General features: G+C 38.8%; 1 protein-coding gene across 14 annotated transcripts in view; it reads left to right on the forward strand.

Moving 5' to 3' along the window:
* The first annotated feature begins 521 nt into the window (after positions 1-521).
* The window catches only part of FMR1 (fragile X messenger ribonucleoprotein 1), a 50,748-nt gene continuing 26,634 nt past the window's right edge, over positions 522-24,635 (forward strand). For 5 of the 14 annotated variants that reach the window (XM_027054823.2, XM_027054824.2, XM_027054828.2 and 2 more), the window contains exons 1-10: positions 528-831; positions 10,846-10,898; positions 14,005-14,098; positions 16,630-16,701; positions 16,966-17,114; positions 17,791-17,884; positions 17,970-18,086; positions 20,304-20,474; positions 20,566-20,644; positions 24,246-24,355. In XM_027054823.2, the coding sequence (XP_026910624.1) occupies positions 781-831; positions 10,846-10,898; positions 14,005-14,098; positions 16,630-16,701; positions 16,966-17,114; positions 17,791-17,884; positions 17,970-18,086; positions 20,304-20,474; positions 20,566-20,644; positions 24,246-24,355 (990 nt within the window). In that variant the 5' untranslated portion in view covers positions 528-780. Of the gene's footprint in view, positions 832-10,845; positions 10,899-14,004; positions 14,099-16,629; positions 16,702-16,965; positions 17,115-17,790; positions 17,885-17,969; positions 18,087-20,303; positions 20,475-20,565; positions 20,645-24,245; positions 24,356-24,635 lie in introns of all 14 variants that reach the window. The other 9 variants (XM_027054831.2, XM_027054835.2, XM_027054837.2 and 6 more) reach the window with 5 other exon arrangements.

Genomic DNA, 24,635 nt, shown 5'->3' on the forward strand with positions numbered 1-24,635 from the left:
CTCTAAGGGCCACACAAGCCTGGGTCACCGTGGTTGCCACTGTAACTAGTTCAAAGTCGTCTTCGATCTAATTCTTCACCTTTAGGCTTGACCCGTACTCCACCTCCAGCTCAATTAGATGTGCCCCACTTAAAAAAAAAAAAAAGCCTCCAACCCAAGCCAGCCCAGACTTCGAATAAGTGAATACACTTGATCACTACAGGAGGATCTTTCCCACGCCTCCACCTGACCCTCTACAGGAATAGGCGCTCTGGCCCTCGCCAGGCGCCACGAAGCGGCGCGACCTCAGCCCACGGTGCGACCTGTCACCGCCCTTCCCGCCTTCCCGCCTCCAACGAGCCCGCGCACGCCTAGCCCGCGCGCAGTACGTGTGGCCCGGCCCCCAGCCGGTTTCCAAGCAGCGCGCATGCGCGCGCTCCTGGGCCCGCGGGGAGAAAGAGGGCGGGGCCGAGGGGGGGCCCAAGCCCGCGGGGGGAGGGGCGGTGTCGGTCACGTGACGCTGTTTCACTGTTTACACGCGGAGCGGCCGGAGCTTTCGGCCTCAGTCAGGCGCTCGGCTCCGTTTCGGTTTCACTTCCGGTGAGGGGCCGCCTCCGAGCGGGCGGTGAGCCGACGGCTAGCGCGGGTGGCGGCGGTGACGGCGGCGCCGCTGCCGGGGGGCGTGCGGGAGCGCGGCGGCGGCGGCGGCGGCGGCGGCGGCGGCGGCGGCGGCTGGGCCTCTTGCGCCCGCAGCCCACCTCTCGGGGGCGGGCTCCCGGCGCGAGCAGGGCTTTCGAGAAGATGGAGGAGCTGGTGGTGGAAGTGCGGGGCTCCAATGGCGCTTTCTACAAGGTACTTGGCTCCAGGGCAGGCCCCATCTTCGTCCTTCTTTCCCTCCCTTTTCTTCTCGGCCTTGGCGGGAGGCAGGCCTGGGGCCCTCTTCCCGAGCGCGGCGCCCGGGGGTCACGGTGCGCTCGTTGGGATGTTTGGGAGAGAAGAACCGGACTTGGGGCCTGTAGGAAGCCCCTCGAGCCCCGCTGCCTCTTCTATAAGAGGCCCCGGCGCCTATCGGAATGAGAGCGGGCAAGGAGAAGAGCGTATCCTCTCGGGGGCCGAGGGAGAGCTGGGGATGGGCCAGGGCCGGCGGCAGGTACAAGATCCCGGCGGGAAGGGCCGGTATCCGCGCGAAGTGACGGCGACGGCTTATTTCCCTTTCCTAAATATCCTCTCACCGTGGGATCCGGGCCTGACGTGTGGGTAGTTGCTGAGTAGCTGGGGGCGCTTCCGTCGAGCCGCCTCCTGCCTCTCATAGAGGGTTTGAGATCTCTTTTGGCTTCTCTTTTCCGGTGGTCCAGCGTTGGGACTTCGGAGAGCTCCACTGTTCTGGGCAAGGGGTGTGAAGAAAGAGGAGTAAGAAGCTGTAGTCGGTACCGAATCACAATGGCAACTGATTTTTAGTGACCTCGCTTTGTGGATTTCAGAAGAGATTTTTGAGATCCAAAAGTTTCAGGAAGACCCTGACATATCCGAGTAATGCATTAGAGAAGTTTGTAATCTTGAATATTGGCGGCCCCCTCCCTTGTTATAAATGCGGCCAGATTCAGGAATACAGATGCTTCAGCGTCTGAAAACATTATTAGCAACTCTGCTACTTAAGGAAGCAATTTTTAACCCTCCAAAGGCCTGAATAATGCCATGAAACTTCAGGAAATTAACTGAGAGTACATTATTACTAGAGAATTTCAAATCGCGAATAGAAATAATTGTTTTGTGCTCCAAATACTTGACTATCTTTTCTCAATGTGTAATGTTGCAGTGGACAGTATTGTTGAGGTTTTAAATAGGCGTGCATAGTAGTAATGTGGGGTTTTCTCTTTTAAGTTACATCATTGCAGATCTAATATCTTACATTTTCAAAAGGAGGATTTAAAACATTCTTAATGTATCAGTAGGGCATCTGTTGGTAGTAGTCACTGTAGATCTAGTAGATCGTCACTGTAGATCTAGTAGATCTACACTGTAGATCTATAAATTCTTGTTTTCTCTTGAATGTTTCTCTATAACTCCTGTAAGTAAAATTCTACTTTAGTATTTTGGCAATAGAAGGTACATATGGAAGGAAGTGTGGAAATTAGCTATTGTCATTGTCCAACACATTTCTTAAATTTATTATAGCATAACTGAAACATTTCAGAGAAGACTCAATTGGCTATGGGAAAATTAACAAGTGACTTCATACGTGTGTATTTACCAATTCTGTGGAGATATTTGGGATCAACGTATTTCATAAGTGCATAAAGTATGTAAACACTTTTAGCCAAAAGATAAAACCTGTACCTATGAAAGGAAGAACCCAACATTTATATTGTTAGTCTCACCAATATAAAATTGTTCATGTTGACTCTGTAGTCAATGTTGGTTTGCATTTATTTTAGTGATCCATAATAATTTCTGCTAGTTAGTGTGGAATCATTCTGGTTCCTAGATGGGTAGTTTTGCTCACTAGATTTGTGGTGCTGACTGTAGTCAATATAAACCAGGGGTTAATGGTTGGGCAGTGTTCTAATAGATCTCTGATATTAGCTTAGATTGGACACCACTCTTACCGTCTTTCAGTGGAGTTTGCCTGCTATGAGAAGGCAAGTAGCACATCCTGGTCTTGAAGGATTTATTGTTCCCTTCCAGCAACCTATCATTTGCTGCAGTGATTTTGCTTGCAAGCTGATTGGACTATAATAAGAAATGCCCTCTATCTTTGCTCTTAATCCTCCGTTTTAGTTGTGTGTGTGTGTGTGTGTGTGTGTGTGTGTGTTTAACGAATTTGCTTAATATGAAGGTAAATAAAAAGAATGGATTGTCCCTTAGTTTCTTGAAAGGAAATGTGAAACATCAAATACGTGTAGAGAAATTGCTATTACGTTTACTTAATTAAAGTTTATTTTTAAGAAAACTTCAAATGGTCTGTGCTGGTACAAAAATAGTTTCTATAATGAAGAGGTTTAACTTTTCATAGGACTCAAAATATTGTCAAGAATTGTAAAGCAAAAAGTAAATCGAGTTGCTTGTCCAGTGAGATAGAAAAGATGGGAAATAAAACACCAATAAAAAATGAACTATTACGGAGAAACGTTACATTTATGAAAAAGATAGGAACCTGGTTCATCAAGAAAAGCCTTTAAAAACTGAACAACTCCAACAACTTCAGTGTAAGTGAATTCACACTTCTATTTGCCTAACACAACCACCATATTGCAAGGGATGATTCTCCATCTTCTGAGCACATGGTCCAAGTTTACAATATAAACTGGATAGAGTATAGCTGCAAATATTTGGATTCTTTTCTCTGCAAAACAACTAAAGTTCAAGATTCACAATTAACAGAATCATGAAACCAAAACTCTAAGATTGGAGAATTCATTTCTATTTTTCCCTCTAGTGTTTATTCTTAAAAACTTGAAAGTTACATTTAGTAGTTGTCAGAGCCACTACTTTTATACTTACTTATTCCTTTGACTTGGAAAAAGTCTCATGTACAACTTAGACCCTTATGTTATTTAAGACATGAGGACACATGAACAAATGTCACAAAATCTTTCCAAAGTATCTCCTAAACAAATAATTTTGAAATAGGTTCTTTATTCTAGGGGCATCTACCTAAAATAGTGTAGTGGTGGCTTTTGTTTTGTTTTGGTGTTAAGGGTTTCTTTGGGGGGGGGGAATGAGAGTTCTAATGTATTGAGAATATAGAACGTATGTCATTCTGATATGAATGTACTAGTATATCCTAAAGTTCTTAGGTTTTGGATACTAGTATGAATATTACTAAAGATGGATAAATCATGTGTTTGAAACATAAGATAGTTTTCTGAAACTATAGTGACATCTGATTCAATATTGTAATACGGTGTGAATATGCTAAATTGTATTCTTATTTTTAGATTTTAATTTAATACATCTTATGTTTTTAAGTTTGGTATCTGAGGACAGACTTTAATGTGGTAAGTAATATTGTTGAACTAGCAGCTATCTTATGACAAAATGTACAATCAGGAAGAGGTATTTTTAATGAAGACATTAGTGGCCCAACATGTCATGTTAGCTACATACATAGCCTGCTAGAAATCAGTGTTTTACTACAAATAAACTTGCAGAAGGCATTATTCATGTTTATTCTGAAGTCTCTACATCTAACTTTGCATTATAGGTGTTCTATACTTCAAGGAAGTGGGTTATTCAGGTCAACCACATTTTTTTTTCTTCCCCGAGTCTAGCCTTTTTAGGGTTTGATGTCTTTGTGGAAGCACCATTTTTCCCCTTTCGAAGTGTGCATTTTCCAACTTCATGCTCACACATTCTAGAAACCTCCAAATTATTACTTAAATACAAAACTCAGTAGTATAATAATTGGGTTTCTGGTTCCTGTCCACTGTGGGAATGTGTTTTCTGAGATGGCTGTGATCATGATCATGACTGTTGAGAGGTACTGAGAGCTTTCTAGGTGCCAGGCACTATTCTAGACACTTTACATCTGTGAATAATTTATTTAATCCTCTCCCACAATCCTGAGGTGCTATTGTTATTCCCATTTTGTAGATGAGGACAGAGATGTACAAAGAGAGTAGGTAAGTGGTTTACTACTGAGCCTCATAGCTAGCAAGTGTTCTCAGATTCGTGATTTGAGATCAGATAGCATCATTTCTGAAATGATGAAATTTAGCTTGAAGAAATGAACTGGACTTGATTTCCTGCCCTTTTTAAAATTTCATTATAACCTTCCGATTGTATCTTGTTAGCGTAACACCTCCTTAGTACCATTGTAAGAGTTGCAAGGTGATGTTACCACTTTTTACTGTTCATACAAAGATGCCATGACATATGCAGCTTCTGTATCACCTTTTTATTAAATTACCTCTTGCATCTTGATATTTTACTATGTAATTCTTCCTGTGAATTCCTACTAAGGAAAGAGAAAGTTGGAAATCTTTGACCTCACTATGAAATTGCTTTTGTCATATGGAGCATATAAGAACTGAAGCATTAAAAAGTTTGAATACATACACACACAGGAAAGTTAATACTATTCTCTCTACCTGTGTGCTATCTTAGAGTCAAGATGAATCAGAAAGAATGCATTTTTCTCAGAATTTGTGTTAAGTGCCCAAGTAAAGTCAAGTAATCCTGGACATGTGCTGTGGTTGGAGAAGGGATGTTGATGAAGTTAATTGTGATTTTCCCTTTCCATTCATTCCTTTGTGTTGTTAGGGCCCACATTCAAAGGGTGACAAATGATAACCCCACTCTATATGTGAAGCCTTGGGTTTGAATTCTATATCCCTATGCTCTGGTCCTGTGGGCTTTCTTTAGGAGGGACATTTTGCCGTGCTCTACATTTTCTCTAACGAGAATTACCATCGCACTACATGTGTTGTCTTCAGTGATGGTGTAGTAGCTGTGTTCTGTGGGGGTCAGGGGCTAACACTGAAGTACTTACAGGTTGTCTCTATGATAACCACTCTTCTGACTAGTGACTAGTGAGTTTACCAAGCGAAGACGTGTGAGTTGGAGGGTAAGAGTTCACCCAAATAGGGATGGACTTCTTAGCTTCATCAGTCCTGGTAGTGTAATGTTTGAATTGTCATTGCACACTTTGGTAAGTATGATTTCTGCTACTGCTTCTTTGATCTAGTTGCCAGTTAAGTTGGGGATCCCATAATGACTTTTTGATTTCTTGTTTCTTCTCCTGAGGAGGAGCCTGTATCTGTCTTTAGCACTGCACTTTAGCATCTTTCTCAAACCCTAAAGGTTTTCATTACATCTTTTCTTCTCAGAGTCTAAATAACCTTTCAGTATTTAGTATCTTTGAGGAAATAGTCTTTTCTTTTTGTATCCCAATTTTTAAATCTTTTTTCTTTAGTGTGCTTTTGTTGAGATGTAACTTTCTGAACTGCAAGAGTATTTATGGTTCTGCATCTTTTTTTTTAATTTTTTTAACGTTTTATTTATTATTATTTTTTTTTTGAAAGAGAGCACGAGCAGGGGAGGGGCAGAGAGAGAGGGAGACACAGAATCCGAAGCGGGCTCCAGGCTCCGAACTGTCAGCACAGAGCCCGACGTGGGGCTTGAACCCACAAACCGTGAGATCATGACCGGAGTAGAAGTTGGACGCTTAACCGACTGAGCTACCCAGGCGCCCCTATGGTTCTGCATCTTTCATAAAATACACCCCTCTCTGCTTTACCTCTCATTTATTTAGTGCCAACTGTGTGCCAGGCAGGCATTGTGGTAGGCAGTAGACATGTGTGATTTCATTACAACACCCTTATAAGGCAGATCCAGTTCCCCTGTATCCATTTGTTACTAGCAGTTGAGGAGTCTGAGGCACAGAGACTACTTGGAGACTTTCACAGCTTATCTGGTAGAACCAAAATTTGGAGCCTAGGTCTCCTTCACAGCAAAACTTTTTTTTTTAATGTTGTATTTAATTTTGAGAGAGAGAGAGAGAGAGAACACAGGAGGGACAGAGAGAGAGAGGGAGACACAGAATCCGAAGCAGGCTCCAGGCTCCAAGCTGTCAGCACAGAGCCCGATGCGGGGCTCGAACTCATGAGCTGTGACTGTGAGATCATGACCTGAGCCGAAGTCGGATGCCCAACCCACTGAGCCACCCAGGTGCGCCCCCTTCACGGCAAAACTCTTAACCACTAAGTTTCCTGAGTCCTGTAAGAGCCCTGGCTCTCAGTACAGTGCAGCTCCCTTTGTGCATTCTATTCAAACCCCTTCCGTCTGTCGTCTTTGTAACCTCAGGGATCCCCCTGAACCTATCTTCTCCCCTGATACCAACTTTGTTTGGTGTAGATAGGTGGGGATTACTAGTTTTCCAGGTTGGTGGTGGGTAGGGTGGTAATGCTCTGGTCGTGTCCACGGAACGAGGGTGTATGAGTGTTGGGGTAAGGGAAGGGTGGCCAAAAGAACGGTTACTGGAGAATGTTGAGCCGCAGGAAGATGGGACCCTGGTTGGACGTGAACAGGTTAGTAAAAGGCCTCAGAAGTCAAGGAGATGTTTCTCCTGGGTGTGAGAGCAGGCCAGATGCAACCAATAGTTTCTTCTATTCAGCTTGTTACAGCAGCAACAAGAAGGTATTCTGTGCCTTCTGTGTTTACTTAATATGCAAACAATGACTAAAAATGACTGATTTTGGAATAGTCCTACAAACATCCACATACAAATAAGCCTCATTAACTAGAAAGCCAAGGGCTAGTAGGCTGTGATGATTATTCAAATCATTTCTGACACTCTACATCCAGAATTGCTTTCAAAGCCTTTGAAAGCCTTTGGTTGTTAATAGTCACAACAGTTGCAGATCTTCCTGCTTTGAGGGAACGTTTGATTTTTAGGAACTAGGCACATGTGGTGAATGAGTATGATTAAACTGTGCAATAACTTTTTGGCAAAGAGAAAAATAAAAATAACAGCAATAAAGCAATGAGGCTGACCTTTAGAGTCAGTAAGGTGGATTTGAAAACAGTCCCCAACATTTGTAAAATGCTTTTAAATCCGTGCCATCCAGTGGAATTTTCTGCGATGTCGGAACTGATCTCTACCTGTGCTGCTCACTACAACAGACACTAAGGCATGTGTGGCAATTGAGCATTTGAAATGTGGGAAGTATGACTGGGAGACTGATTTATTTTATTTAATTGTAATTAATTTAAATATAAATAGTCACATATGGCCTGTGCTGCTATGGTAGACAGCATAGTTTTAGAATAGAGCAATGGTATTGGAAAGATGCCTAATTAAGTGAGAACAGTTTTTCATTCAGCTGTAACAAGGTTCTCTTGACTGACTAATGGACTTAACATTTTCTGCATAGTATACAGTAAGGAACTAATGTTAATTGCTGCGGCGACATGCAAACATAAAACTTGAGACAAGAATGAAAACAGAAGCAGGACACCTGGGTGGCTCAGTCAGTTGAATGTCTGAGTCTTTTTTTCTTTTTTTAAGTTTATTTATTTGAGAGAATGAGTGAGCAGGAGAGGAGCAGAGAGAGGGAAAGAGGAATCCCAAGCAGGCCCCGTGCTGTCTGCGCAGAGCCGGAATCGGGGCTTGATCCCACGAACCACAGGATCATGACCTGAAACGAAATCAGTAGTCATAGGCTTAACGGACTGAGCCACCCAGGTGCCTGGAGCATCCTACTCCTACTTTCGGCTCAGCTTATGATCCCAGGGTCATAGAATTGAGCCCCATATCGGGCTCCGCATGGAGCATCAAGCCTGTTTAAGAATCTCTTACTGTCCCTTTGCCCCTCTCCCCCAGCTCATGTGTGCTCGTGCTCGCTTGTGCATTCTGTCACAAATAAAAAAAAACATTTTTTGTAAATGAAAACAAATCATGCCCCTTCTTGGTGAATAAGGGATCACCTCATAATAGGAATCTTGATTTTAGTCTTTGATGGATTCCCTCCCCTCAAAAGTGGATTGTATTGACTATCAGGTAAAGAGAAAGCAGGAATGGGGGGTGGGGGTCTGCTATTCCCATTCTAAACTAAAACATCGTGGTTAGTATTAAACTAGAGTTTTCAAAAGATGCTGTAGAAAGTGCTCATGATTTAAATATAGCTGAGGAAACATGATGGGAAGAAAATATGGATTCCTCCCCACCTTTAAATCAGCATCTATAGAAATATATGTGCATGCTGAATTTAGAAATAATAACTTAGCCATGTTGGGTATAGCAGAACACTTGGATTCCATTTTATAGTCCCTCTTGATCTTATAAGGGAACTTTTTTTTTGCATAGCTTTGCTTTTATTCTTTTCAACATAATTGCAGAAGACTGGTGTCTCTGTTTATGTAGCTTCCATATAAAAGTTTTTTAGGGCCCTGCTTCACCTGCCATTGTTTTTAAGAGCAACTAATTGATACTTGACTGATGCATTTTAATTTTGTATCTGGAGAAGTGTAAGTTTTTGATTAAGCCTTTAGCTTCAAGCCTTGGAAGACTTTTACCAAGACATTTGCCTTGGATCACTTGTTTGTTTATAGTTTTAGGTCTTACATTTTGGTCTCATACATTTTTAGTTTTTTGTATGTGGTCTGAGAGTCAAAAACTTACTCTTCTGCACATGGATATCCAGTTGTCCTGGCAGCATTTGTTGAAAACGCTATTCTTTTTCCCTATTAAGTTGTGTTTGCTTCCATGTTCACAGAGGATTTCTTTCTATCACACCCCACGCTGTTTCTCCAGCTCAGAGTCTTCGTTCCTATTTTCCCTTAGGCCTGGCATGCTTCTTCCATCTTCCGCTCCCTTTTGTGTTGCGGAGTCTTCCTCAGTCTTCCAAGTTTGATAAGAAAACTCACCTTTACTTTGTCTTCCCTGATGAACACAACACACACACACACACACACACACACACACACACAATCTTTTCTCTATGGGTAGGATAGGAACACCTTGAGTAATGATCCATTTCATTGAGTTCTTAGTAGGTCCTCTGAAGTCTGAGAGTAAATAAAGTAAGACCTTAGGAAGCTTACCGTTAGTGGGGAGACGAGCAATAGTAATATAGTGGGGTGAGTTTATAGTAGGGGTGAGCATAGGATATGCTGTAAGAATGCAAGGACGGAATGTAACCTAGTCTGGGTTTGCGCATAAGCGGTGGCACCTGAACCAAGACCTAAGAGGCTAATAGAGGTAGCTAGATGAAAAGAGGGGAAGGACAGTGGGTAAGAAGGAACAGCATTTACTGAGAAGCCCAAGTAGTTTCGCACTGCTGGATCCGCAGCCTCCAGGGATGTGAAAGATGAAGCTTGGAGAGGTGAGGGGTGGGGCCAGGTCACGCAGGGCCTTTTACAGCCAAAAAAGGAGTTTGGCCATAATCCCATAGGCAGGGAGAAAGCATGGAAGGAGAGAAACGTGTACAGAACAAATTTGAGTAAGAAGCTTAAATCTCTCAAGCCATTATAAAATGAATTAAGATATAAAGCCCCTGTGGGTTTCTTTATGCTTTATCCTACTCCTCTAATTGTCAAAACAAAAACAAAAACCTTTCCTGCACCTATTAAAAACTTAATTTTATAGAATTACGGACAGCATGCTGCTTAAAGAATTCTTGATAATTAGTTATTACTTTAGTTATGTCATTTTATAGAATTAAAGAATAGGCATGCTGATTAAAGAATTCTTGATAATTAGTTAGCTATTACTTTTGTTATGTCTTTCTGCAGATTACTAGCAATTGCGTCATCAGATTTAAAAGATTTAAACCTCTACTTTATATTACTGTTTTTTCCTCCAAGTGCCTATGAGATTGAGAATTTAATTAAACTCTGGTAATTGGACTTTTTAGTGGCATTAGCAGCATATTGCCGTTCAGGAAAATTTAGTGTGCTTGTATATACCTAGATTTGAGATTATACTTAGTCATTTACTATTGTAGTCTCCTAAAATTGTATTAAAGAGAAGAAGATAGGTTACAAGAGATCTATACTGGCTGGCATGTGGTGCTGGATCAAATTTCTTAGTTTTCAATAATTTTAGCCTAAAGTGCACCTCGAGGTACATACTCAATACCTGCATTGTAATTTCCAATTACTTCACTCCTTAGATGCTGACTTCTGGAACAAGCAGTTTTGTTTTCATGTTTTGTTTTAACTAATCCATATTCCTAGGACCTAGCACATAGTAGGTGGCCAGCTAATAGATGTGATCCATGAATGAGTCATCCTCACAAACTGAAGCTTTCATTTGAAGCTCCATTTTATTCTTAAACAGAAAATGTTTGGTATCTCTATAAAATTTAACTAAAACCAAATGATCTTTAAGCTTACAAGTTAATGTAACTGGTGTCTTTCTTACAGGCTTTTGTAAAGGATGTTCATGAGGATTCAATAACCGTTGCATTTGAAAACAAGTAAGTGTCTTATTTTAAGGTTCAGGTTCCTTAATATTTCATACTAATTATTCTTTTTGCTCCTCATTTTAAAAAATTTGAGTCTAGTTTGAGTGTTTTTCAGGAATGGATCTTCATGTTACTCACCAGGAAGATCCTGAACAACTCAATATTAAAACCAATGGAATGACTGTTCCTGCTGTTAACCTCAAAGGTCCCTTTTGTTTAACCTTGATCCCTACATCCCAGTCCCCTTGAATGTAAGGAAAGAAACCAGATTCTTCTGTATTAGTAACTTTGAGTTTGTGATTGTTACAACATGAAAATGGATTCATGGGTATTGGTAAAATTGATGAGGGTTTTATAATGTTAAATGTAAAATCGATGGTCTAATTGTCTAGTATATGTTATGAGGAATAATCATGTTTACTCATGAACTTATATCTGTTTCATCATGTATTTATAATCAATAATATCAGTGACCAATCTTTTCTGCTAGAAGAGTAAACAGAAATACTTAGGGGCCTAGGAACATTAGCTATACGAAGGTACCTGTGGTATAGATGTTGGCATTTTATAGGAAGAGACAAGTCTCTTGACTGAGTTTTTTTTAATACTAATAAAGGGTATTTTCAAAGTAGCCATTCAAGATTCTAAAGTACATATGAACTCTGTAGCCAGAGTGTAGATGTGGTCATGATTTTAGGATTATGTTGAACTCTGAAGAATGGTCCACAATTACAACATTTTGGCTTCTGTGTGCCAAAGAGAGTTGATAGCATGTCAAAAGCAGTTTGTAGATCCATAGAGAAAAAGATGAGTGGTTGCTTAGGGCTGGAGGGGATGGGGAGTCCTAACTAAAGGGCATGGGATTACCTTTTGATGTGAAGAAAATATTGTAATATTGACTGGTAATGGTTGCACACACGTGAATATACTGAAAACCGTTGAATTGTACATACACTTAAGTGGATGGATAATTTGGTATGTGAGTTATATCGGTAAATCTGTTAAAATGTAGTATCTGACCCAGACATACTGCAATTTTATCATTAGCAGATTCTTTGAGCTACCAACAGGACAAAGTAGTAGTAGTCTCAGATGCCTGCAACACATTTAGGGGGACAGGGATAAAAGGATTTAGAATATTGAACCCTATTCTCAGCTCTAGACACTAACCTCAGTCCAGAATATAAATTTGAATAACAGAGTAACTTTTTCTGAAGGCATAGAGCCAAAAGCTCCAGAATTTGCCTCTGCTGCTTCAAGTATCCATGGATTTGCATGGTTATACACTAGACAGCAGCATCACACTTTTAACAGAAGAATCTTTGATAACATGAGAGTAATTTTTTTGTAATTATACTCTTATCTGCTTGCTCCCATCACTAGACAAACACTGTTTCCCATAAAGGAAGAGTTATCTTTATTTGCCACTCTTTTAATTTCTCCTGTAGTCTTTAATCTAAGTGTTAAGCAAACACTCGTTTCCTCTCTGCATTCAAGAATGTGTCTGGTTAATGCACTGTCTTATTAGATCAGTTCTCTTTTGTTTTTAATCAGATTTCTATTATAAATCTAAAATTACTCTACATTTGGACCTCCTTATTTTCTTCTATACTATATAGCTGCATAAAAGTTTTTCTTCAAACTATCATTCTGGGGATTTGAAATAAATCAGCTGTATTCTTTGTGTTCATGGAATATGTTTGAGATTCACCGCTGGGTTTGAGCACATCACTAGGGTTTGATAGGTCCCTACCAAAGTAGTCTCTGCCCATCCTTGGGTGTTTCCTTTTTGTTTTTCTGTTTAAGAAAAACTAATGTTTTATAGAACTTCAGACTATATCTACTCTTTCTTTCCTTTCAATCATAAAGAAAGTCGTATTGCCATAATACCAGCTTATTTTAGATGTTATGTTTTTACTTTCCATATTTCACGTTTTTGGATAAAGAATTTGAATTTTTATCTCGGTACATTTAGGATTTAAGATAATTCTTCCTTCTTTGGAACCAAGAAAACTATATTTTGTATTATATGTTTTTGAAAACATACTTAGCAATGAATTTGTGACATGTTAAAAGTCATTAATTTTCAGTATATATAAAAAGGCTTTTCTGAAGTAAAGACAGCGTTTTCTAAAGTGTCATAATTTTCAAATGTGTATAATTCAGAGAAAGGGTTCAGTCTAATATACACCTAATCAGATTTCCATAAATTCTAACTTAATTACCTACCCTCCTATCTTCTATATGGCTCTTCTTTTTTTTTTTTTTTAAATTAGCACTTTTCTCAGTAGGATTTTACTAAGAAAGTTTAACAACAACAACAACAACAAAAAAAACAAATGACTGCAGCAATTGAATCCTTCCAGTGTTTCTGCAAAGTTTGTCTTTTAATATTTTATATCATTTTGGATATAAAAGAATAACCTGGTGTTTTTCAAAATTGTTCCATATCATCTTAAATTTAAAGACATAGGCAACTTACCAAACTCCTGTAGGCTGTCTTCATCGGGTTTCTGTGGTTTAGCAGACCTTCCAGGCCATGCTGATCAGCAGCCAGCTATCCATGGCAAGAATTGACCACCTCGTGGGATCTAAAATTTAAAGGGGGAAAAGTGAGTTGTGAATTGCTAATGTGCTGACTGCCCCATTTTGCTTGGGAATTAGAGGGCATTTAGGACCAGTTCCTGTGGTCCTTAGAATGTGGTTAAAATTCCTTTGCAAGTAGAAGTATGGTGATGATGTTACTAACACATATACTAACATTTAATTTAAGCATCAAAAGAAATTGCTGTTGTGGCCTTGCATTTAGCACTCTTAGAGGTTGAAATTACTGGAAGAAAGACTTGTTTGGAAAATTGTAATGTTGATCTGTTGTGTTTAGAGGAGTATTCCAAGTAGAACTACGAGGCTGCTGTGCTGCATGCAGACTTTGTTGAAATGTCTCTACGTTGCCATTAGGCCCTACTCAGCAGAATACTGACTATTTTAAAAGCATTTGCTTCTTTACACTAGAAAAACAGAGGTTCACGTTTGGCCAAGAGTTGATGGCAGTGTGGTGGTCATTGTTTCCATTAAACCAGAAAGCGTGTAAAATAATTATGTGTTTGCTTATTTGCAGCTGGCAGCCAGAGAGGCAGATTCCATTCCATGATGTGAGATTCCCACCACCCGTAGGTTATAATAAAGATATAAATGAAAGTGACGAAGTTGAGGTAAGTTTCCCCTGCCTTTGAGGAGTGGGAGCATTTAATTTGCCGGAGCCTTTTGCACCCCTTCTCTTTAACACTGTTTAAAACTACCTTGAAAATTACAGCTGCAATGGACATGTGCTTTTGACAGCCGAGTTGAAACACTATGTGATGCTTAACTGGCTGCTTGAGCAGCATTCGGGGCGCATCTTTAGAAGTCACCACTAATTTCCTTTGCCTGCTAGTACTTCTTTTGCCCCTTCCTTCAATCTCTGAATCTTTATTAAAATAATACATTGTTAGCTGACAACTTTGTCTCCATTTTAAGCAAAATGGATTAGGAAAATTAGTATTACAGAGGAAAAAAAGTCATGCCTTGTAGTAGAGCAGCATTCTAGAATTTCTTTAAGTAGCAGCGAATCCTCCCAGTGTATTATTAAAAGCCCATCTATGAGTTTTAGTATAAACACATATAGGGAAAAAATCTTTTCACTGAGCATGCTGTGAACCACGTGTTCATGTGCCATTCATGTCTTTGACTAAAATGTGCTCTGGAGATACACCACGTTAACAAAAACATTGTGTTTATAATTTCTCTAGCCACTGAAAATGCTTTTGGGACTTACAGCACTTGGAGTCTGCTTTATGTTGTAGTTAGTCTGTGTTGTTTCCTTCCTCCCTCTCACACCATTTTAAGCTGCTTCTCTTCGTTCTCTACAATGCCTTGTTAATACTTGCAACTTCGTGAATATTTGTGGTATGAAGGCAGCAGCTAAATAGACATTTATATACAGGTAAGGTAAAGTGTACTAGGTCCTTGAATTCTTATTTCCTGTGCCAGGTACAGGTGGTACACGAAAACTGAAGAGTCTCCTGCCTTTGAGGTTGCATTCTAGTCAGAGTAGCTAATAATTATGGCAGATTAAGTTCTAGAGAAAAAAATTAAGAGGATGGAAGGTGATATGGGGCAGTAATTTTAATTTACAGAATATTCAGGGAAGGTCTCTGGATGTCTAGGCCCGTGTTCTTTTCTCCTTCTAAAGTGGAAATACAATCAAGTACTATTTATTTGCCAAAAATGTACTCAGTACCTACCAGGTATAAGGAGCTGAGCTTGGTTTTGTGAGGTGTCCTAGTAGGAAACACTAACACCATCAGTACCTGAGGACCTTTAGCTGTCCACTTCCCCAGGAGATTACAAGCTTCCTGAAGGCTAGGACATTTGGTCTCTCTGTGTCAGAAGTGTTCTAATAAAGTTTAGAGGGACAAAGGAGACTTTTTTTTTTTCCAACTGAGTCACATGACAGGTGGTGACCAATGAGATACTGTAGCCTCATCGTGTTGCCCAACAGTGATACATACCTGACTATATTGTATAACCATTAACTTAGGTTGTAAAAAGGACACAAGACCACTGGGTCTTTTGGTGTGTGTATATAAGGAATGCTTGAAATAGTGATGGATTAAGGGAACTTTTCCCCCCAACTTAGTCACATGGCTCGTGGGGACCAATGAGGTACTGTTCTCAGGATGACCTCACTGCATTATATAACAATTAACTGAGGTTATTCCTCTGGCTAGAGCAGAACTGTGAAGAAGTGATGGGGGCAAAAGAGAAAGGTAGGTTGAGTTAACTTGTCACTGCATTGTGTCACTGTTAAATTCAGTTGCAAAAGGGACACGAGTTGGAGCCTTGAGTTACTCATTAGCCTTAGGCTCTATACCTCTCCTCACCTGTCCTCTCCTTCCTATCCCCCTCATCCTCCCTGTTTGTTCCTTCTGCCTCTGAGTATTTGTCTTTCTCTCTTTTCATGTATACTGTGCTGTCTCTTTTCCTGTTAACCTTGATTTGCTAGTGTCATCACCAAAGCTTTCATGCTGCACATTGTAAGTGAACTTTGAGATCACTAGAGAGATGGGTTAGAAGAGCTATCTGGTATGTGAGAGCAGGAAAATGGTATCCAGAGGATTGCCAGCATGGAGTTGTCCAATTTTTGGAGTTGAGGGAGAGGGAGGGGACAGGAGACCAGAGAGTGACCCAGGTTCTGTTTGCTTAAGCCTCAGGAGACATGACTGCCAGGGTGGTATCCTTAGCGGGCTGAGTGGTCAGAGGCCTCATTCATTTAGTGACCGTGCAGCCGGCAGCAGGCCAGGGCCAATAACTTCAATCACTTAGGTACTTATTAGACTAAAACAAAAACAAGTTTGTACATTTTTAGATACGTTTTTGTAGCTCACAAAGTATCCAAGGAAAGCATGCCCAGGTTTATGAACAGCCAGCTTTTCTTGAGTATTCATATGCAGAGAACTGATGATTACTGCCATAGAACAAAGAAAATAGGAAGGCGCTTTGTACAGGGCTTTCCCAGTTAATCAAGTAGTTTCTGATTATGTATCTATGTCTAGATGTAAGGTTGCAGTCTACTTTGAGGCATAAAACATACGGGTTTGAAAGACACCTGGCTCATTTTAATAATTTTTTTCATTGTCTGATAATCTGTAGATTTCTGAATGATGTTAATTATGAAATAATCTATGTTGTAATTTTTGTGTAGGTTTATTCCAGAGCAAATGAAAAAGAGCCTTGCTGTTGGTGGTTAGCTAAAGTGAGGATGATAAAGGGTGAGGTAGGAAAATGCATATTTAAAATTTTTTATACTATTTTCCTTTTCTCAACTCATGTATTCTATTTCAGTGTGGATTTCTATTTTAAAGTAATATGTAACTTGTCATTTCATTAAAATGTTTTCTCCACATGTTCAGTATGTTTCATGTGTGTTAGTTGATCAATTTTTTCCCTCTAGAGAGCTTAAAGATAACTGAATTAGGTATAGCCTATTGTTCTTACTTCAAACATTATGACCAAGCATGACTTTATCTATTTCTCTCAGTTTTATGTAATAGAATATGCAGCATGTGATGCCACATATAATGAAATTGTCACAATCGAACGTCTACGATCAGTTAATCCCAACAAACCTGCCACAAAAGATACTTTTCATAAAATCAAACTGGACGTGCCAGAAGACTTACGACAAATGTAAGTTAGTATGCAAGAAATGCTGAGGACTTACAGGTGATATGCAATTAATTTAAAGGAATATAAAGTTTAAAATAATAGAATTCAAGTTTTAAATTCAGTGAACTTGGGGAAAAAATGGCTTGCGTTTGTGTGTAAATTTTTGTGCTTTCCGATTCATATACATTTCCTTCTCGCCTGTAAGTTGGTCAGCAGTTTTTCTTACAGAAAAGAAGCAACCAAACAAAATTGGGTACCCTGCAGCTATCCTCAAAAGTTTTCAACAGTTAACTCAAGAAAATTACTGACTAATCCTACATAACTGAAATAAGAAAGCTCGGCAGAGGAGCGTACCTCCCCTAAATAATGTCACCTTTCGTAATCTAAGACCACAATTAATCTCTTAAGAGCATAACTGGTGTTTTCCTTTCTCTAATCTCAAATGCTTGATTGCGCTGAGTATTACAGAGATGTACAGCAAAGGAACCTTTCTCTTTAATTTCAATTATTGGAGTGGACTAAGTATTTCAGAGATGTACGACAAAGGGACTAAACTTCTAAATGGATATAGCATATTTTGCATGAATTATGTTTACCATGATTTCACAGTTGTACTAGGTGCAAATCTCTGCTCATACTTATGCCAGTAGTTGCTAATCCTACATCTTAGCTTCACAGTGGATATTTTTATTTCTAGGTGTGCCAAAGAATCGGCACATAAGGACTTTAAAAAGGCAGTTGGTGCCTTTTCTGTAACTTACGATCCAGAGAATTATCAGCTTGTCATTTTGGTGAGTGTTTTTGACTTGGCTATTTTGGTATATTTCATTTGGAGTATTTGCTTTGATAATAATGGTATTGATTTATATCCGTTAGTCTATCAATGAAGTCACCTCAAAACGAGCACACATGCTAATTGACATGCACTTTCGGAGTCTGCGCACTAAGCTGTCTCTGATACTGAGGAATGAAGAAGCCAGTAAGCAGCTAGAGGTATGTGGCTTTCCCTAGCGCTGCTTGTAAGGCTATCTAGAAATGATAACTGTGGAGTCATAAAACTTGAATATGGGCAGGTTGTCCTTTATTTACTGTTTCTTAGCAATTCCCTATATTTTATATTTGGAAAAATTAAATTCTACAAAGCCTAATCATACTAAAGTTTTTCATGCCTGAGGCTTCAGAGTTAAGTAGCCGTTGATGTATATTAAGGAACTTCTGGTCAACTCACTTTGTCTAGAAGTTCATCAAAGCTGCTAATAAAATGAGGCAATGCTTCTTCCATATAACATGTTATCATATAAGTACTAGAGAGTATTTAAATATCTAATCATATTCCTTTCATTATGTATGTTTATCTCTGTTTAAAAGGGTGTAGAACTTCTTCATTCTAATTGGTTGTCACTCTTTAAAACTCCTGTCTTCAGATTCCTGCCAGAGGCTATTTCCCTAACTTACTATTGCGTCTCTTCAGGTGCATTTTATCTACTTTTATTAATCCTCCAGTAATTTCCATCACCATACATTTATTTTCATTGATAACTATCTAGTATTTCCATTCATTACCATAGAAACTAAATGGATTTTAATGTCCCAATTCGAGGTATTGTCAGATTCCAGAGTTGCTCATCATTATTCATTTCATTAGACGGAAAACACCATGCAGTTAAAACAATAAAGAAAAAGAGTTCCAAATTGCATTTTAAGAGAGAAGGTAGTTAAGGCTGTATTCTTGTAAATAGCCTGTGAAACTTGCCACCTTCCCACTTGATGTGTGATTGCTGAACTCTTACAGGAGAGGAGACATTCCTGTCTCCTCTTGCTACTTTGTTGTCCTTACGGCCATGGAGGTCTGTTTAATTGGTTTTTACTCTCATTCTTTATTAATGTCCCTGTGTTCACCCATTTGTGGTTTCTTTAGCAATTCTCTCATAACTTTTAGGCAAGAAAAGCCTCCTTATTTTCATTGTGAGTATTATGGAAAACATACTCCTGCCTCTTCTTAAACATCTAATTCTTCTTAAATGATCTGTTACGATACCTTTGGCTTACCATTTATCAGAAAATTATCAGTGAAAAGAATGAACCAGGTGAATGAACCAGGACTCACAAACAAGACTTCTTGAAAAGCCCTAGGAATATTTGATACATTTTGTTACTTTAATCTACAAAATGGATATTATACTTTTAAAATTGTTTACAGTAGTCACACTCATACATTCAAGTTAGCAGGTACGTTGAATCCTGAGAAATTCGTGTGCATGCCTATCTTTCCTCACTACTAATATTAAAGAGATCCACATATTCAGATACGAAATTTCCATTTTTCAACATGAGCCACTAATATGTTTGGTTTTCATTAATGGCATGCTAGAACTAAACATTAAATTTTGATAATGCTGTTTAAAGAGAGCAATTATCCACAAGTTTGGGGTCTCCGTGTAACTAAGTTCAGTCATGACTGAAGATTTGAAAGAATTCATCATACTTGTGGATCCAGATCACAAGGTCTTACAGACTCTGATCTCTTTTTAGGTTGCACGTGCATATTGCAAGATAAGTTGTAAATCTTTGACATTCTACAATCATTTGATACAATTTTTTATGATTCTTTTCCTCAGGTTGGGGAGGTGGGGGTAGGAGAGTATTGTTTTAATGTCATCGCTTCATCAGAGGGATATCTAGACCACAGTATTTAATGATAAGTTACAGAAATGGTGCAGTTTCCAGGGAAAAAAAGAACAAAAAAATATGTATATGTACTGATATCCTTCAATAAAAATGAAGTGAATACAATTTTCTGAAAAGATGTTAAAACATCTTTTTTTACTTAAATAACATTGAGTCTGTCAGATCCAGTGAGCTGGTTTTTATTTGGGAACATTTGATCTGCTTCTTAAGTATAACATGGTTGATGTCATTGGTTAACTAAGGCAGCCCTGCAAAAGGTTTTCAAAAGTTACCTTGGAAACTTGTCAACAAGCCCTTTGCTATTAACAAAAATCTCTCAGATGGCATTGACCTTCAGTAACCCAAAAAGTATTTATGCTGTTGCGGGGAGGGCGGGGTGGTTCTCAAACCTTGAAAGTTTACAACTGAAAGTAATTTATAGGCCCCTGATACGTAGAGTCAAGATAATTTACATGGCTGACCTAAATACAGTTGTCTTCATAGTTGATAAAGCATATTAATCAAATGTGCATTTCTCTTCAGAGTTCAAGGCAACTTGCCTCGAGGTTTCATGAGCAGTTTATCGTACGAGAAGATTTGATGGGTCTGGCTATTGGTACTCATGGTGCTAATATTCAGCAAGCTAGAAAGGTACCCGGGGTCACTGCTATCGATTTAGATGAAGATACCTGCACATTTCACATTTATGGAGAGGTAAAATTTTACTAAGTAGCTTTTTTTCTAAAATAAACAATATTTCATGTGGCTCATCTTTTGTCTTAAATCTGTTCCCCTTTGCTGTTAGGATCAGGATGCAGTGAAAAAGGCTAGAAGCTTTCTGGAATTTGCTGAAGATGTAATACAGGTTCCAAGGAACTTAGTTGGTGAGTCAGAAATTACGTTGACATACACTACAAAAGCAACAGTTAAACGATTTAGTTATACCGATAGAATTCCATGTTCACCCACTTGGAGAGTCATTTAATTGAAGCTGTATCTTTGAAGTATGATCTGTTGTTACAGTGTACAGAAAATATTTGATAAATATGCTCAAAACTGAGAAGGTGTATAAAAGATACTGCTTTGCTAGTTCAAACCTACTAGTGCCTGGAAGGGTAAATTTTGCACAGCCTCTTCGGTGTGTATCTTCTATATCTTAAAATTAAATATATTTCCTTAAAACAAATGATATTTGAGGACTTTACAATTTGGAGGAGATTGGTATTTGATCTCTGATAGGCTATGAAATGATGGCATTCTTAATTATCTCTGAGTTGAAGATATGAATGTAGGTTACTTAAATCTAGTAAGTTGCAAAGCTAAAAGTAACTCCGAAGGTTTCCGGGGCTTTTTGCAACATTAACAGTAATTCTCCATTTTGAGTTTGAGTGCTATTGTTTCATTACTATCACCATCACAAGTACCAGCAAATACCAGAAACTCTTCACCAGTGCTCTCAAATGCTGCAGATGTCTTTAGCAGAACATAATCAAAATAAGGTGCAGTTTTTATCAAGAGCACTACCTACGTTTTAATTTATACATAAAATTGGGACATACTGCCTATACATTTTTTATTTTCCGAACTTGATATCACAACCGATTACAAAAAGTAATGCCAGGTCTTTGGAAAGTTTAAAAAAGAAGAAAATAAGGATTTCCTATGCATTTTGTTCTCATAGTTTCAGTCCTGCTTAGCCTGCTTTTATTTTTTGTCAGCATAGAATTATAAACATTTTCCTATGCCATTAAAAACACTGGGAATAATATTCTCCTGAAGAAAATTTGTTAAAGGATAAAGACTGGTAAAATTAATGCAGAATTATTAATTCAACTGTGTTGGACAGACAGCTAAAGAATGTGATGTTATCGAGATAACTTGGACACCAGTTTTATGGATAGCACTGTCCTGATTTCCTAAGAATAAATAGGGTTTTTAATGATACTTCTTTTCCTTTTGTTTACAATTTTTCAAGCAATTGCATACATTCTGTAATTAGAAAAGTTCTCTTAAATTTAGGAATTCTTATAAAATATAGCCAATAGACTGCTTTTTCAATAATTACCAAACAAAAACTTCGGCGTCAGATTCATTGAAGTTCATTTGGGGAATGGCATGATGCCTGTAGGGGAAAGTTGTCGGGTGTTGGATTTAGATTTCGGTCCCTCCTTCACTTTTTGGTACCTATTTAACCTTATAACTAATTCAGCCCCCTTGACTCTTATTTTCCTTACCTCTAAAAATGTCATAATAGTGTCCACCTCACAGGGTTGCTTTGATAACTAAACAGGAAGTTGTAGGAAGAAAGCTAGAGATAGATATACATTACCTTATAAGGTCTGCACGTAGTAGGGAACTCTGTAAATATTACCTCTCATTGAAAACAATTCCATCCAGTTCAGTAGAGCAGAATTGTAGTAAGCTGTCAGTTGGTATTTGGAAATAACTGTGTGATGCAGAATTGCATTATCTGCTATTAAAAGTAGGTTCTACCTGTGGTCTTACATAAAGAGAAGAGGGTCCCAGAACTGACCTTTCAACAGAAAGAAAGCCTGCTGAAGTATGATCAGCCTGGGTTTTGTTTAGTTTCTAGTGAGTACAATAAGACAGTTCTGTTTTAGAGATTGTCTACTACAATACTGGGAATGTTTGAGAGTTTTCAGAAAGCATTTTTGTAAAAGATTTGGCAAGGCAGATCTTTAGGGAGATGTCTAATTAGTATTGAATGAGTTTTCTTGGAGTCACACTGTATATGATTTATGATCTCTATTTTTCACAAACTCTACTATGTACACAGATTGTCAATTCTTTTCTGAAAATTTGCTTGTTTTTCACCCCACTTTGACAGTGAATTCGTTTAATTATTTTGTTAGCTATAGTTAACACACAATACTCAGGATGGTTAAGATATTAATAGCAACATGTGACAAACTCATTTTTCTTTCCTAACTCGTTTAGATATTTATTAAAATCAGCATTCATTCACGAAAATCCAAATTTTCTAGATTAAAAATGAACTGTGGGATGACTCCATACAACTTCTCTCTCCCCCCCCACCCACCTCTTTCATTTGAAGAGAAGAGAAGCAGAAATAATTGATGAAAAGACCTACCTATGTCAGGAATCCTGATTTAGTGTCAGTTTTGTTCCCTGACCACTGACCAGTCAAAAGAGGTTATGAGGGTGAGTGAGGCTGCAAGATATGCCTAGAGGGCCAAGGTTATGCTGATTAGATGAACCACAAGATCCTATTGTGAGGCCTTTTCCCTAGGTTCTGATATCTAGGATTAACTCCAAGCAAATTTGGGCTTCCAGTTTTTCCCCTATTCCTGCCTTTGCTAAGGTGGTAGAGCAAGCACATGATGGACCTGGCCAGTGCAGGGGTGCCTTAGGTGCCTTGGGAGGGCTCTGGCTCTTAGAATCCCAGGTAATTCACATGTCAAATTCTAAAACCAGTACTTCTTTCATTTGTAGTGTCTTGCTTTACACTAATGCATGCTGATGGCTATGAAAGCAGTCATTTCCCAGTTAAGGCTATGATTGATTCAGTTTTACAAATGAGGGGAAGAGTGCCTGTTAATTACTGATATTTGACGTCTTTGGAGTTTTAACAGATGTTATTGAACAATAGTTAATCTCAAACTGGTTTAAGTTTTCTCATTGTGATTTTGAGTTATCTTAAAGTGTGACTTCCTAATCTTTCATTTTGTGACTAATAAAAGATTAAGAAATTGTACCTCACCTTTTAATATACTGATAAAATCTATGAGCGATGCACAGAAGTAATATCATGTTAACACATTGGCCTCAAGAATGTGCACTTCTTGTAGGTGTTTGTATAGCTGCTTAAATCACTTTGAGACTTGGAGTATCTTTTATAAATGTGCCATATGAAATTCTAAAAATATTTACCATGGGCAGAAAAGCAGATTTAAATCAGGTACAGATAGAACTGAAATTGTTGAATGAATAAGCAAATGTATTTTCTAGTATGTGTCCTTCCCCTTAATTCCTTTCACAGAATTTTGCACAGTGATACATGCCACTGTAGCAAGTTTCAAGTATACCCTTTTATGCAAAATAAGACCCTATCTTTGAACTTCCTTAAAGATTCAAAATTACCCCATCAGTTCATGAGATGTAAATACCTCTGACACTTTACCAAAATAGTTTAAACAGTGACAAGTTAGCGAAACAAACCAGTTGAACTCTTTTTAAAAAGAGTTTCTGTTTTGGTTCGGTTTTGAAATCTTACACTTTTTAAAGTTTATTTATTTAGAGAGAGCCGACATGGGGCTTGGACCCACGAGCCGGGAGATCGTGACCTGAACCAAAATCCAGAGTTGGATGTTCAACTGACTGAGCCACCCAGGCGCCCTGAAATCTTACAGTTTTATATATAATGTGATAGTTTACAGTGGAGAGTGCTTACTGGTTTGAGATCTATTGTAAAACCAAACATGAATTATTCACTTCTTCATTTAGGCAAAGTAATAGGAAAAAATGGAAAACTGATTCAGGAAATTGTGGACAAGTCAGGAGTCGTGAGGGTGAGAATTGAGGCTGAAAATGAGAAAAGTGTTCCCCAAGAAGAGGTATGTTGTAGTGCATGTGTTTCTAGTCTGTCTGATAAAAGGTTTCTTTTTAAGTGCATTTACTTAGAGAGAGAGAGAGAGAGAGAGAGAGAGAGAATGAGCAGGGGAGGGGTAGAGAGAGAGTGAGAGTGAGAGAGAGAATCCCAAGCAGGCTTCTCGCTGTCAGTACGGAGATCGACTCGGGGACTCGATCTCACAAACCACAAGACTATGACCTGAGCCAAAAGCAGGATGCTTAACCAACTGAGCCACCTAGGAGCGCTGTCTGATAAAAGTTTCT

The sequence above is a fragment of the Acinonyx jubatus genome, chromosome X (assembly GCF_027475565.1).
Source record: "Acinonyx jubatus isolate Ajub_Pintada_27869175 chromosome X, VMU_Ajub_asm_v1.0, whole genome shotgun sequence".
NCBI classification, from domain to species: Eukaryota; Metazoa; Chordata; class Mammalia; order Carnivora; family Felidae; genus Acinonyx; species Acinonyx jubatus.